Source organism: Microtus oregoni, unplaced genomic scaffold (genome assembly GCF_018167655.1).
Source record: "Microtus oregoni isolate MIOR12 unplaced genomic scaffold, Mior012 000118F_ref0000498, whole genome shotgun sequence".
Taxonomy (NCBI): domain Eukaryota; kingdom Metazoa; phylum Chordata; class Mammalia; order Rodentia; family Cricetidae; genus Microtus; species Microtus oregoni.
Genome location: NW_024544747.1, coordinates 479,295 through 493,332, shown reverse-complemented (window position 1 = coordinate 493,332; position 14,038 = coordinate 479,295). Strand labels below are relative to the sequence as shown.

Sequence of the window (14,038 nt, the reverse complement as noted above, 5' to 3'; positions counted from 1 at the left end):
TGCTCTGTCTGACCCAGCACTCTTGAGTTGAAGCAATCCTCCTGCCTCAGCAGTGTGAGCGTAGGTGCATAGTCCTGTGCTCACTTTGCTTTGCTTCACGTGCAGTGCTGGGGATAGAACACGTAGGGTTTAATTCCTAGCACCCAAGTTAACAGTAATTACAGTCTCAGGAGACCCAATGCCCTCTTCTGGCCTCCTCAGGCACTGCATGCGTGTGGTGCATATATACACATGCAGGAAACAGCAGACAGAAATGAATGTACCCCTCGACCTGCATGCTTAGTACTCAACTAGCCCTCACCTATGTCTTAACAGTCCAGGGTCCCCAAATCAGGGAAGACTTGGTCTTCCTGTATCAATTAACAATCAAGGTTTACACCCCACAGATGTGGCCAAAGGTCAACGTGATTTCTACAGTTCCTGAGGAGAGTCCGGTATCTAGGTTATGTCAGGTTGACAAAGCCAAGCACCACAACAGTGCCTCCAAATTAAATATACAACAATCTCACCTTAGTTACACCATTAAAATAAAAGTTACTTTAAAACAAGAAAAGATTGAGAAGGGGCTGAGTGTGGTAGTGCACACCTTTACAGATCTCTGTGAGTTCACAGTGAGAGACACTGTCTCAAAAAAAATGATAATGATAATAAAATGCTTAAGGAGGGGCTGTAGGAGTAGTTCTGTGATAGGCCCTCAGTTCCATTCCCATCACCACACAAAAAAAGAAAAACCTCCAAAATTTTCCCAAGTATAAAGAACGTCCCTTGAACATCATTCTATTTCCCAACTTCTTTTTTTTTTTGGTTTTTCAAGACAAAGTTCTCTGTGTAACAGCCCTAGCTGCCCTGGAACTAGCTCTTGTAGAGCAGGCTGGCCTTGAACTCACAGAAATCACCTGCCTCTGCCTCAGGAGTGCTGGAATTAAAGGCTTGCGACTATTTCCCAACTTCTTTATTCACTATCATCAAAGGTCTAAGGGGCGGCAAAGGGAACTAGACAGCTTGTGTCTATTATGCAACCGTACTGGCTCTCAAGAGAATGGTTTAGCTTGTTCAGCAAACACTGACTGTCTACTTCTGCTTGGTTGGCACTGCCCCAGGGACTGTGCTTATCCTGTGGGTTCCAGCTAGCAGCCAGCAAAGGAGCCCATCGCACGTGCTGGCCTTCAGGTAATGAGGTGGGGACGCACTCGGGACTCATGGCAGCACTATTTGGGGAAGTGATACAGTGAAACAGAAAGGCTGAGTTAGGGATGCTGCACCAGAGGAGTCCTGCCTGACGGCAAAGAGACCCGGACAACTAGCTACCTCCAGAAGTTCTTTTAACTAGGCGTATTGTTAGAAAGTTAACAAACTGGGGCCTTTGAAATGGCACAGCGGGCAAGGGCCCTTGCTCTCAAGCCTGGTGAACTGCGTTTCTCCATCCCTGAACCCACACAGTAGAAGCGGAGAACTGACTCTCAAAAGTTGACCTCTGGCTGGACAGTGGTAGCACACATCTTTAATTCCAGCACTAGAGAGGCAAGGGCAAGGCGGATCTCTGTGAGTTCAAAGTATGTGCCACCACCACCTTGACAAGGTGTTATGCAGCCAAAGCATATGAACTTTGCTTCAGAGGATGACCCCAAATTCCTGATCTCCAGGCATTTTGTGTGGTATGTTTGTGTTTTGTTTTGTTCTGTTTTACAAGACAGGGTTTCTCTGTACTTTGGAGCCTGTCCTGGAACTTGCTCTGTAGCCCAGCTGGCCTCGAACTCAAGGAGATCTGCCTGACTCTGCCTCCCGAGTGCTGAGATTAAGGGCGTGCACCTCCCCCCATCAGATGTCAAATATACACTACCCACTGGGTTTGTAGCCAAGCAAGAGGAATTTAGGAGACTTGGAAGCCAGCTTGAGCTACAGAATGAGGTCCTACCTCAAATAAAAACAGAAAATAAAATATACTGTATGACACATTATAAATGATCGAAAAACATGTACTGGGTAAAAAAAATATTTGTCTGATCTCAGAAAAAGTGTCTCACGGTACAATTCACAAATGGTAAGACTTGGGCAGCGGTGGAGAGTAGTAGAGACAGCGCAGTAGCTGAGTGTCTAGCATATGCCAGGCCACGCATTCCAAATGCATCCCATCTGTCCCCAGCACCAAAAATACAATAATAGGGACTGGAAAGATGCCTCAGCAGTTTAGAGCACCGGCTGCTCTTCTAGAGGACCCAGGTTCAGTTCACAACACCCACAGGGTGGATCCAACAGTCTTAACCCTAAGTGTCTCTGGCAGGTTTCTAGGTGAATGAATACCTATGCCCTCTTCTGGCCTCTAAGGACACCAGGCACTCAAGTGCTACACAGATATACATGCAGGCAAAACACCCATACACACATAAAAATAAAACTTTAAGTCGGGTGGTGGTGGCGCACACCTTTAAACCCAGCCCTCGGGAGGCAGAGACAGGTGGATCTCTGTGAGTTCGAGGCCAGTCTGGTCTACAAGAGCTAGTTCCAGGACAGGCTCCAAAGCTACAGAGAAACCCTGTCTCAAAAACAAACACAGAACAAAACTAAAAAACAACAACAACAATAATAAAAACATTCCTGGTGACATTTCTCTCCGTTGTATGTCAATTTTAGGATGATCCTAAGAGGATCGTGGAAATTACTTGAATGGTCTAAAATGTGCAGGTCTATAGTTAGGAAGCCTTATCTTTTTTCATTATGGACTTTTTTTTTCTTCGATAGTGCCTTGAAGTCTCCTACACTCACCAGACGGCAGCTAGAATAAAGTGGAACGTAAGTGGAATCCCTGTTTCCTTCTGCTAAGTGTGCACTTCGAATATTCCATCTTTTAACAGGACCCCTCTCTAATGCTAAGCTGCTCGAGGATGGGTTTAATTTTCCCTTTTTCAAATGCAGCCTGGCCCAGGGAGCAACGTGCCTGTCCAAGTCTGCAACAAAAAGTCCACCGAAGGGGAAAAGAAGGCGTTTTCCTGCAAGGAAACCTGGGTTAGATCACCCAGAACAGGGAGGAGAGAAACTAACGAGTCTAGCTCCGGGCACAAGGTTGCGGGAGCGGAGCAGGGCTGCCTTGGATACTTCGGGAACGTCTCCGAGACTCACACTCGGAATGTGGTTTAGCGTGTACTGCAGGACGGCGCAAAGATTTAACTCTACTACCAGCTGACCTGTCTGCAGGACTGCGCCGGATAACAAGCCAGGAAACACAAACCTGACCAAGTTAAATGAAAAGATCAGGGGTACGAACTGTTCTAGCGTCTACTTGGGGCTCCGGACTTAGGAGCAACAGGAGAGAGAGGGAGTTTTTCCAGAAGTCAACCAGCTCAATTACCGAACCTTCTCAAAGAACACTCAGCCCCTCAAGACTTCAGGAGCGAGCCTGGTGTCTGCCCTCAGTCAAGATGGCGGCCAAGGCGCCCGCGCGCCAGGGCGCACGCGCACCCCTTCGCACCATCCTCCTCCGGTCCTGCCGATCGCCACCCCTCCCACTCGCCAGCTGCAGCACTCTGCGCGTCCCCAGCCTCACCCCTCTCTGGCGGCCCCCTCCTGACCAGGCTCCCGAGCCCGGAAGTGGATGTGGCCGCTTGGCAGAGAAGACGAGGGGGAGGGAGAAGTGCTTCCGGGGAAACGGGCCCCGGGTTGGTGTTTGTAAACTTGCCTCGGTCCCGGCGCGGGCAGCGGCGGCCGCGAGCTTGGCACCGGGTGCTTAGGGCCTGGAGGAGGCGCCGCGCGGCGGAGGAGACGGCGGGAGGCCGCGCCGGGCAGGTAGGCGCGCGCCGCGGGGAGGCAGCGTCGAGCAGGCAGACGGCGGCTCCTCAGCAGCTCGCAGGCCGTGGGGCGCCGCGCGCGAAGGGGGAGGGGAGCGGGGCGGAGGAGGGAGGGAGGAGGGAGGGGGCCGCGAGGGGAGGGCCGCGGCCGCCCCCGCCCCGCCCCCCGCCGGGGTGAGGGGGCTCGCTGGGAGGGGACGCGGGCACGAGCATGCAGGTCGCGCGATGCTCTGCTCCGGTCCCCGCGCTGCGGCTGCTTGCAGAGAGCGCGCCGGCCCTCCACCTCCGCGGCGGATTTACGTACCTTCGCGCGGACTCGGAGTAGCGCTCACGTGTGGGCACTGCCCGTCGGTGTCCAGCAGGCACCCCGGCGCTCAGCGGTGGTCCCCGAGCTTCCCTCCACCACGCTCTGCCAGCGTCTGCGGAGTGCCAGCCTTGCAGGCCGGCCCACTCTGCACAAAAGCCCCAGAGGGCCTCCGCCCCCTTCTTCCGTTCCTAAGATGCCAAATCCGAGCCTTTACTCTGTTGGCAGTGTCTCTCCTGAAGACCCAGCTTCCTTTTACTCCTGTTGGCTGCTCTTCCCGGCCCAGGAGGCCAGTTTCTTATACTGACCCAGAAAGAAAGCTCTTGACTCTTGTCCTCCTTTCGAGCTTCAGAGCGCCCCGCAAAATAAGTTGAGCGAGCGTATGGCCTGAGGATGTTGCACTTACGGGCCTCGTCTCCCTTTCTGATTTCAGATTTCCGGAGCAGACCTAGAGCTTCACCAAGAAAATTCAACTGGGAAGCCAAGACTGATAGACTCTCATTTCTTCAGACAATAGGCAGAAGCCACAGACCTCGGATTTTTGCAACACCTGTTTTCCCTTTGGAGGACGCTAAATTCTTTGAGAGGACAAAGGCAGTTCATTATGGCAACTGAACTGAAAGAACAGGAAGGAGCCATTACTGTGATTTGGTGACAGTTCTTCAAACTACCGTGTCTTAAGGAAAGCTGGATAAAGAACTTCTGAACTTTTGGGTTCATTAAATGAAAAATCAGCATGGCTCAGGTAAAAAGCTCTCGCGTCCTCCTTCAAGACCGCTCACTGGGAAGCCTGTTTGCAGTGTCACTCTTGAATTCTGCCTTAGTCAACAGTGTTGACCATCCCCAGTAAGCCGAGCTCTGTATTAAGCACCAGGGGGAGATCTAGAGGAAGGAAAGGAGACAGGCCTCCCTGCCTTCAGGGAGCTTCCAGTCAAATGAAGGAGGTAGGCTATACACCACGTCCCAGGCACTGATGTCGGTGGGCAAAGCACCTTACACTCTGTACTTCTGGTACGTGGAGTACTTGGGCATGAGGGAGTGAAGAGCCTGGTGAATGCTTCATTTGTTTTTCTTTTTCAGCAGGAATTTTATTGAGCTCCTGTAACATGCAAGGCATTGTGCTTGGAATACAAAGATGAATAAGATTGTCCTTGTCCCCAGTAAGCTTCCAGGCTAGTTGGGGGGAGGGGGAGGAATGGAAAGACAGTCTATTATTTATTTTTATGTTCACAGTGCCTTGCATAGTGGCTGGCTGGTAGTAGAGCGTCCGCATCTGTTGACTAAAGGAGTTTGCAATGATAGAGGGACACCACTGCAAAGTGGTGCTTCTGCCTGGATGGAGAGAAGACGGCGAAACTTGACGGATGCGTAGGGTTCTGCTAGCTGAATGAACAGAGAAGGCCATTCAGACAGAAGGACTGTGTGGGCAGAGGCTTAGATGTGTGGGAAAATGGGATGAGGTTCAGGGTACTACCGGGTACTGGCAGGTAGGGGGCCAGAGGATTAAATGGGGCATCATTAGGGAGAAAGGGTAGATAATGATTGTGGGGGTTGTTTTCTGGAGAAGTCAGCAGAGTGTGGCCCAGGGGCTTTTTGTGCCCTTCCTAAAGAGTTAGATGTTATTCTCTGGGGAGTGATGGAGTGGAAGGACAAGATGGCCCGAGGATCTGCTGTAGTCTTCTGAGGGAAATGCTGCTGCTGCTTTGCGCATTCTCTGAGGACAACTCCTGCACCAGTCGCACCAGGATGGCAGCCTGATTGTAGTGGGATTGGCTTGCTTCCAAGTGCTGCAGCGTGCACAGCTTTTTCCTCCCCGCAGAGAAGAGTCTCTGGATTTCGTCTTTCTTACTCCCCAGCACGGTGTTTACTGTTCTGCTAAGCATTTTACACCAGTTTTGTTCTCCTTGACCCTGTGAGGGCAGGCATTCTGACAGGCATTTCACATTTGAAGGAAGCAAAGCTGCAAAGGTAGAGAGACTTTCCCAGAATTACTGCCCAAACAGCAGAGCTAAGGTTTTTAACTTTGGACTTTCTGAGTAGGAAAAGTATACGTTCTGGAGTACTAGTTCAGTAAAGTCAGTTCAGGAACCGTTGTGTTAGAATAAGGGGTAATTTCTCAGAGCACCCCTGTTTAATTGACTTTCTTAAACTTTATGTACACTCCAGGCAGTGGCAGCGCCCCACTTTAATCCCAGCACTGCAGGGGCAGAGACAGGCTGGTCTACAGAGTGAAAGTGAGTTCAAGGGTAGACGCCAATGCTACACTCCAAAGTCCTGCTTCAAAAACAAAACAAACAAACAAACAAACACTTTATGTAGTGTATACATATAAGTGGCCTAAGTAAGGCAGAGGGGGTTCGCAGTGTGGGATAGGTGTGGTGGTGCACGCCTTTTCCCAGCACTAGGCAAGTCTCCGAGTTCCTGGGTCCTGGACAGCCAGGGCTATACAGAGGAACTCTCTAGAAAAGACAAAATAAATAAATAAATGAACGAATAAATAAATAGCCTAAGTGGTCAGAGAAACTGTATATTCAACTTCAGAATGAAGGCAATTGAGTTTTTCTGTAACTGACAGCACCTAGGAAATTTAAAAATCTAAAGTGAGAAATAACCTGATAGAAAATGTAGTTGGCACCAGCGAGGCCTGCCCATCTGAAATTGGCTTTGAGTCTGAGCACTGTTGGTGGACACATTGCTCAGTGGTTAAGAGCATTTCTTGTTCTTCCAGAGCACCCACATCAGCCAGCTCAGCTCCCTTCAGCTGCAGGGATCTGATATCCCCTTCTGGTCTCCTTGGGCACTTGCCCACATGTGGCACACACACACATATAATATAAAAAAAAAATAGTAATAAGGGCTGGAGAGATGGCTTAGAGGTTAAGAGCACTGGCTGCTCTTCCAAAGGTCCCAGCAACTACATGGTGGCTCACAACCATCTATAATGAGATCTGGTGCCCTCTTCTGACCTGCAGACAGAATACTGTATACATAATAAATAAATCTTTAAAAAAAATAGTAATAAAATCTTTTAAAAAGTAGAAGAGGGGGCCAGGCTGTGGTGATTTGCACCTTTAATCCCAGAACTCAGGAGGCAGAGACAGGCAGATCTACAGAGTTCAGGGCAGGTTCCAAAGCTACAGAGAAACCCTGTCTCAAAAAACTTAAAAAAAAAAAAAGAGGGGGGAGCAAGATGGTTCAGCTGTCAGCCTGACAACCAATCAACCAATTAGATCCCCAGAGAACTGGTTTCCTGCAAGTGGTCCTCTGATCTCCACTATGTTGCTGGCATAGTGCACACGAAAATAAAAGAATTCGGAAGGAAGCCGGGCGATGGTGGCGCACGCCTTTAATCCCAGCACTCGGGAGGCAGAGGCAGGCGGATCTCTGTGAGTTCGAGACCAGCCTGGTCTACAGAGCTAATTCCAGGACAGGCTCCAAAGCCACAGAGAAACCCTGTCTCGAAAAACCAAAAAAAAAAGAATTCGGAAGGAAGACATTGCTAGTGATCTCCAGTTTCAGTGGGTCAGACAGACAGACCTCATTCCTGTAGTTAAAAGCCCAGAATGCCTTAGGTAATATGTAGCCACGCATACTGTTTGGTACAGTAACCACAAGTGTTGATACTGTGTGATTATTAACTTGATCTGTGTTTCATCACTACAGGATGCCAAGGGGGCAGTAGTTCTTGGTAAGACAGTAAGGATTTGAAGGAACAAGGCTTGACAGTGAGGGTTTGTTCCGTGCGGAGAAGCAGTTTGTTGCTGAGTGTAGATGGTAGATGTGTTCAGGATAGCAGCCTGTTTTTGTCCAGCCCTGCCAGGTGACCTGACACCTCATCTCCTTTCAACTTAGGCAAGTCTTCTGGCTTGTGAAGGCCTAGCGGGTGTGAGTTTGGTTCCCACTGCAGCCAGCAAGAAGATGATGCTAAGCCAGATTGCCAGCAAGCAGGCGGAAAATGGCGAGCGGGCAGGTAGCCCTGATGTGCTGAGGTGCTCGAGTCAGGTACAGCACTTGAGTCCTTTGTGGTGCTTGGGGGTCGGGCAGCCTGAGCTCTGCCAGGAGGCGCCAAGCTGTGGTTCCTGTCCGCTTTGTTTAGAAGAAGTGGGGATCTGGGCAAGAATGAGTGTGGGTGTTTGGAGCGCTTGTACCTACAAACTCCTAGAGCAGGAAAGACGAAGAGGAAGTGGATTATGGAGAGGAAACAGGTGGTATACTGTCCTTTATAAACTGATTGTCAAGAAACAGCATTTGGTTTCTCATCTTGTGTTCTGACATGGACTGTAAGTTTAGATTTGGTTTGTCTTCAAAGGGCCACCGAAAAGACGCTGATAAATCCCGGAGCCGCAAAGACGATGACAGCTTGGCTGAGTCCTCCCATTCAAAAAAGACTGTTAAAAAGGCAGGTAATGGGGTCAGCGCCAGACTCAGACTTTCCTCATCACTGTGGCTCACGTTTTCCCTACTGAGTTTGGGCCGTGATTTTTACCCAAGGCCACACTGACAGCCGCTGCCTCCCCTTGCTGACCATTCTGGGACAGGTGGGGAGTGTGCTCTTGGAGCAGGCAGGCCAATCCTACCACTGCGTGCTAGCCCTTCTTCCCTTCCTGACTCTTAGCCTAAGTAAGGGATATGACAGTAGACATCACCTTTCACAGTAGCAGACAGACTCTTTGTCCAGCAGCTGGAAGTGGACCTCTAGGAAGAGGGCAGAGAGAAACCTCCGTAACATGCCTGATTGTTGCCCCCAGGTGGTGGTAGTGGAACAAAATGGCTCTTTCCAAGTAAAGATCCCAAAAAATTTTATTTGTGAGCACTGCTTTGGAGCTTTCAGGAGCAGTTACCACCTCAAGAGGCACATCCTGATCCACACTGGTGAGTCTCGCCTGTACTCAAGCTTGCATGGATGGGGACAGCCTGTAAGCCGTGTTCCAGGAGGGCGTTAGACATGGAAGCAGAGGATAAGCTGAATGGCACGGAGGGATTGCATGGCTCCGTGTTTGCTGTCACTGAGACCAGCAGTCTTACGTGTTTATGAATGTATGGTTCCTATCATAAACGTTTGTTGGTTCTCACTTGTTTTTAACCTCTGGCCAGGTGAGAAACCATTTGAGTGTGATGTATGTGATATGCGTTTCATCCAGAAGTACCATCTTGAACGCCACAAGCGTGTGCATAGTGGTGAGAAGCCTTACCAGTGTGAACGATGTCATCAGGTAAGGTTTGCCTGTCGTCCCTGGAATAGCAGCAAACATAAATTTTCCTTCTTCAGAAAGTAGGGCCAGTCCCTTCCTGTCTGACTGAGGGGTTTCCCCAGTACAGTTAGCATCTCAGAATAAGGCAAACTCGGGCCTTATGGGGCTAATCATAGGGAGTACTTGTTAGAATATCATAACATTATCGTTTATTTTGGTTTGGTTTGGGATTTTTTGTTTTCTTTTATTTTCCCTGAGACAGGGTCTCACGATGTAGCTCTGGCTGTCCTGGAACTCACTATGTAGACCAGGCTGGCCTCAAACTCATAGAGATCCGCCTGATAATATCATTTCTTGAATTCCTGATCTATGCCAGGTACTGTGAAGACAAACTTGACATAGAATTTGAGTGCGGCGTGTTTTTATCTTGTTATCTCCTTAGGGTAGCTGTGTTATCCTCATTTCACAATAATGGAGAAGTTGAAGTTCAGGGACTTTAACTTTCCCCATGCAGCAGGTGAGAGTAGGCCTGATATTTAGTCCAATCTCAGAGCACTGCAGTGCGGAGGAGCGACGTCACCTCTGCCCTGGGCTCCAGTGTCTGATCTGAAGACAATGTAAGCATGACAGGAGATGAGAGTGACAGTGACTGACATCTGGATGCTCTGCCCAGTCTTACACTAAGGTCCACACTTCAGTGAGTCTTCCGAATGCTAGGCTGAGAGCTGCTGCTGGTGATGGCATGTGACTTCACCCATGTCCACCCTGCACAGTGTGAGCTCTTGTCACAAAGCCAAAACACTTTTTCATTTGTAATAGTTATAGTTCTTCTTCTTTCTCCTCCTCCTCCTCCTCCTCCTCCTCCTCCTCCTCCTCTTCCTCCTTCTCCTCCTCGTGAGGGACACTGTAATCCTGGCACTCGGAGAAGCCGGACAAGAGGACCACAAGTTCTAGGCCTTCTCAAAGAAACATGTTTTCCGCCCTGTGCTTGGTCCCAAAAAGGTAGACATGCTATGAGAAGCTGTGGTGTGCCTCAGTGCTGAGTCTGGCCGAGTCCAGCAGAGTAAGCGCTAAATATTTGATGAGTGGAGAGCTACGCTGTGTTGGGTGCTTTTCATCTGCTCCTTCAGATAAACAGGGAGGCTCGGGGCTGTTGGGGGATTTGCCTGTTGTCACACGACTAAATGACAGAACCAGCGTTCCACTCTGGTCCAGGCCCTCTCTCCAGCACTGCTTCTTGTTGTTGACTTACATTGCTGTGTGTGTACAGGGCAGGTGTGGAGGTCAGAAGGCCTCCTTCTATTATGTTGGTTCTAGAGATCAAACTCCAGTCACCAGGCTTGGCAACAAAGGCTCAACCTGTTGAGCCAAATCCTCATTCTCCCTATCTCCTTTGTTGAGATAGAGTCTTGGGTAGTCCACAGTGGCTTCCAGCTTTCTATATAACCAAGGATGACCTTGTATGCCTGATCTTCCTGCTTTTGATCAAAGATCTGCACCACCACGCTCAGTTTTCAAGGCACTGAGGATCAAATCCAGGGCTTCCTGTGTACTAGGCAAGCCCTCTGCCATCCAAGCTGCATCCCCAGCCACTAGAACCCACATTTGCTTCTTTCTGTTGTTTGAGACAGGGTCTGTCTACATGGCCCTGACTGTCATATAACTCACTATGTAGACCAGGTTAGCCTTGAACTCAGCAGAGATCTACCTGCCTCTCTGCATCCTGAGTTCTGAGATTAAAGACATGCACCACCACCATACCCAGCGACATCAGTGTCCTGACTTCTGTGCTCTCCTGCTGTGCAGATACTGAGGGAGCAAGAACATAGCATGTGCCTTCTCTGCAAGGAAGGGACCTCCTACAGGAGACTGAATTCCTCTTGGAACTTAATCCTCTCTCTTCACAGTGTTTTTCTCGGACAGACCGACTACTCAGACACAAGCGGATGTGCCAAGGATGCCAGTCTAAGACGTCTGATGGGCAGTTTTCTCTATAGGCACGGGGGCCCACCGAAGAGCACATCCCTCTGCTCTGATGGCCCTACCACCACTCCCTCTGAACCTGTCCCCCTTCCTAGAGGAGTGGCCCCAGGTGAGCAGACGAGACCATCGGAGGACAGCGGCTCCAGAGCCTCAGCTCTGTAAATAGTCTGAGACTGTACGACTCTTGGGAGTTTCGGCAGCATTCCTGGGCAGGGAGCTGGTCCCAGGACCCTTACCTGAGGACTGAAATGTTCCCACAATCTTGGACTGGAACTTGCAGCTGAAATGAAAAGGACTGAGGAGGGGAATTTGTTTGTTCTGCTCTTGTTTTTGTTTATCCAGAAGCGATTACAGCAGGTAAACAGGGGACACAGATAATCTGGAGACGCAAAGTAAGGACTGTGGCTGGCCCAGCCATTCTTGTTACCGTAGGCCTTCGGTGGTCCACAGCCCTGCATCTTACTTCCTGTGTGAAAGAAAATAGGACCAGGACTGGCAGCTAAGCTTACTTGGACTTGATATACACTGTGCGGACAGAAGGAGAGGCTGGAGGAGCAGTGTGAGCTGACAAGAGGAGTGGGCATCCCTTTTTCTGTCCTCATAAGAGCAGTGTTGTGCCCATGGCTGTTGTCATGGTTTGTGCAACGCCAGTGCCTGATGGGGTCAGCTCAAGTGCCTTTTGGAGGAAGCTTGGGTGGGGTAGCCCATGCAGCCCTTTTGTCTGGGAAGTTGGTCTTGGTTATGGTTTGTGGCTACCTCACTGTCCTTGACAGAGGCAGCAGTTGAGCAGAGAGCTGTGGGTGTCAAGTGGACTGTCCCCTTGTGCCGTCTTAGAACAACTAAGGATAGTGCAGAGTTGCCAACAACTGTTAGAGATGCAAATGTGACGGCCCTGATGTGACTTGTGTGATAGAGCCCCTTCCTGCCCAAATCCTGTGGCGGTTCAAGTAGTGGAGGTGGAAGTCTGGTCTTCAGTCCCAAAGAACATGAACTTGGCTTCCTCCCTGATAGGCATCCCTACCCAACAAGGTAGAGGATGCCGCAGAGGAAGGAGCCTAATGTCTGTTTTATTCTTGACCTTATTCTGTTCCGAACCCCATCTTGTCTACCCCTGAGAAAGTGATGAGGTGCGTGTCTTTGTCTGATTTGTGGGTGTTTTGTGTATTTGCTTGGAAGGGATGAAAATTATTGAGCCAGATTTATTCGGCCACCAACTTAGAGGACAGAAAGCATAGAGCAGCCTCCCCGCCCAGACCCGAAGGGTGCCTGCCTCCCAGAGGTTGCTGAGAACAAGGGGACCGAGGGGGTTTGTTCCAGAAGGATTTTTTTGGGGTTTTGTTGTTGTTGTTTTTAGACTGATTCAACAGTACTGCTTAGAGTGTTTCTAAGCCAGGACTTATGGATACGTATTTTCTAAAGTGAAATAACTCCCTTCCTGCTAAAGAAAGGATCCTTAGGGAGGTTTTGGAATTCCTTTGCGCACTGCCCCATGCCAGGGGCCCTACTTCAGGTGTAATCATGGAGATTGTCCTGAGCACACATAGCTGTAGCTGTGAGTAGGAGTCTGAGATGGCAGCCCAGCCTCCAACAAGTTCTTGCCTAGCAAAGAGAGCCAGGCAGCAACTTTTGGCTATGGCCTCTCTCTTCCAGAGTGTTGAGGGACGGGACGTCATACCTCTTGGGTTGAAGTACTTCAGGGAAAAAGAAGGGGAGATGTTTCAACCTTCAGCTTGCGTCTGACACACCTGAGAGCCTTGGTGAGGTCAGAAATGTTCACTGCCGTATGTTCTAGCATCATGCTGTCCCTGCTGTTAGACATGCTCTAGACCCTGTGACCCCTGGGCATCTTTGCGCATCTAAGGCAGACCATTTCATGTCAGAGGGTTCTGCTGGGCTGGGATTTTTCTGTCATTGAACTCTGGGAAAGGATACACTAAGAAAGAAATCCTCCCAAAAATGCTTCTGGAAATGGGATCCTTCCCTGCTCCTAGAAGATGATCTGTGGGGAGAGGTAGAAGACTGACCCAGGCTTCTCCATGTCTGGATGTATGTACTGGGGCAGAGCAGGCCCTGCAGGCCATGGCTTCCTGCCCGAGTGGAAGCTGTAAGGAAGAGAACTTGAGGATGTGTGTACAGATGGCCCAGCCAGAACCACACTGCCAAGGCCTGGGTGTGAGAAGCCCAGAGGCTGGCAGTGGTAGAGGACAGACAGGCTCTGGGGTGAAGAGTAGTAGGATACCCAAGGGCCCAAGAACCACAGAGGCTCCTGGGGTGTTGTGTTAGCACTGGACAGATGTCTCAGGTGTGTGTAGAAGGGAGAATGAAGAGCGGGCAGGTGCCCAGAGATCCAGATGTGAAGTGGGGTTGCGTGGGGAGAGTAACACCAGTCCCTGGGTGGCTCCTGTGCAGCCCTGCCGTCTGCCCTTGCTGGTGCCTGTCCTTTCCGTCCATCACTCAGCTACTGATTGTGCTCCATGGCTTGACATGGAGGGTTAGATGGGTGGAGTCCCACCACAGCTCGGCCCTCTCCCAGGTTCCTCTGCCCCTGCTGTGGGCCTGGGCTTTTATCTTCAATTCCCCTCCTACCGTGCTCCACTTTTTTTTTAAAATATACTTATTTTGCTATGGGGGAGGGGACTATCAAATGAACAAGATCACTTTTAAATGGTAGTTTTTATAAGATGTTATAAACTTGTATCTTTTTACCATTAAAGTGCAGTGTATGTTCCTTCGTGTTCTATTTAGGGTATTTAAATAAAAAGAATGGCGCTTTTCTA

The 14,038-nt window shown here is 49.9% G+C and overlaps 2 protein-coding genes across 5 annotated transcripts in view; one reads left to right on the top strand and one right to left on the bottom strand.

Moving 5' to 3' along the window:
* Positions 1–4,283, bottom strand: part of Csad (cysteine sulfinic acid decarboxylase) — a 21,473-nt gene extending 17,190 nt beyond the window's left edge. Inside the window, exon 1 of one of the 2 annotated variants that reach the window (XM_041645950.1) lies at positions 4,087–4,283. The gene's annotated coding sequence lies outside the window, so the exon portion shown is untranslated. Of the gene's footprint in view, positions 1–3,673; positions 3,863–4,086 lie in introns of those variants that run through there. The other variant, XM_041645949.1, reaches the window with a different exon arrangement.
* Znf740 (zinc finger protein 740) lies at positions 3,186–14,038 on the top strand. Of its 3 annotated transcripts, none has more exons than XM_041645953.1 (7): positions 3,186–3,780; positions 4,520–4,831; positions 7,939–8,088; positions 8,396–8,485; positions 8,835–8,958; positions 9,181–9,299; positions 11,186–14,038. In XM_041645953.1, the coding sequence occupies exons 2-7, from the start codon at positions 4,823–4,825 to the stop codon at positions 11,273–11,275; spliced, it is 582 nt and encodes a 193-aa protein (XP_041501887.1). In that variant the 5' UTR covers positions 3,186–3,780; positions 4,520–4,822; the 3' UTR covers positions 11,276–14,038. The 3 variants fall into 3 exon arrangements, with proteins under 3 accessions (XP_041501887.1, XP_041501888.1, XP_041501889.1); XM_041645954.1 differs by having other exon boundaries at positions 4,520–5,030; XM_041645955.1 differs by having other exon boundaries at positions 3,358–3,780; positions 4,520–5,097.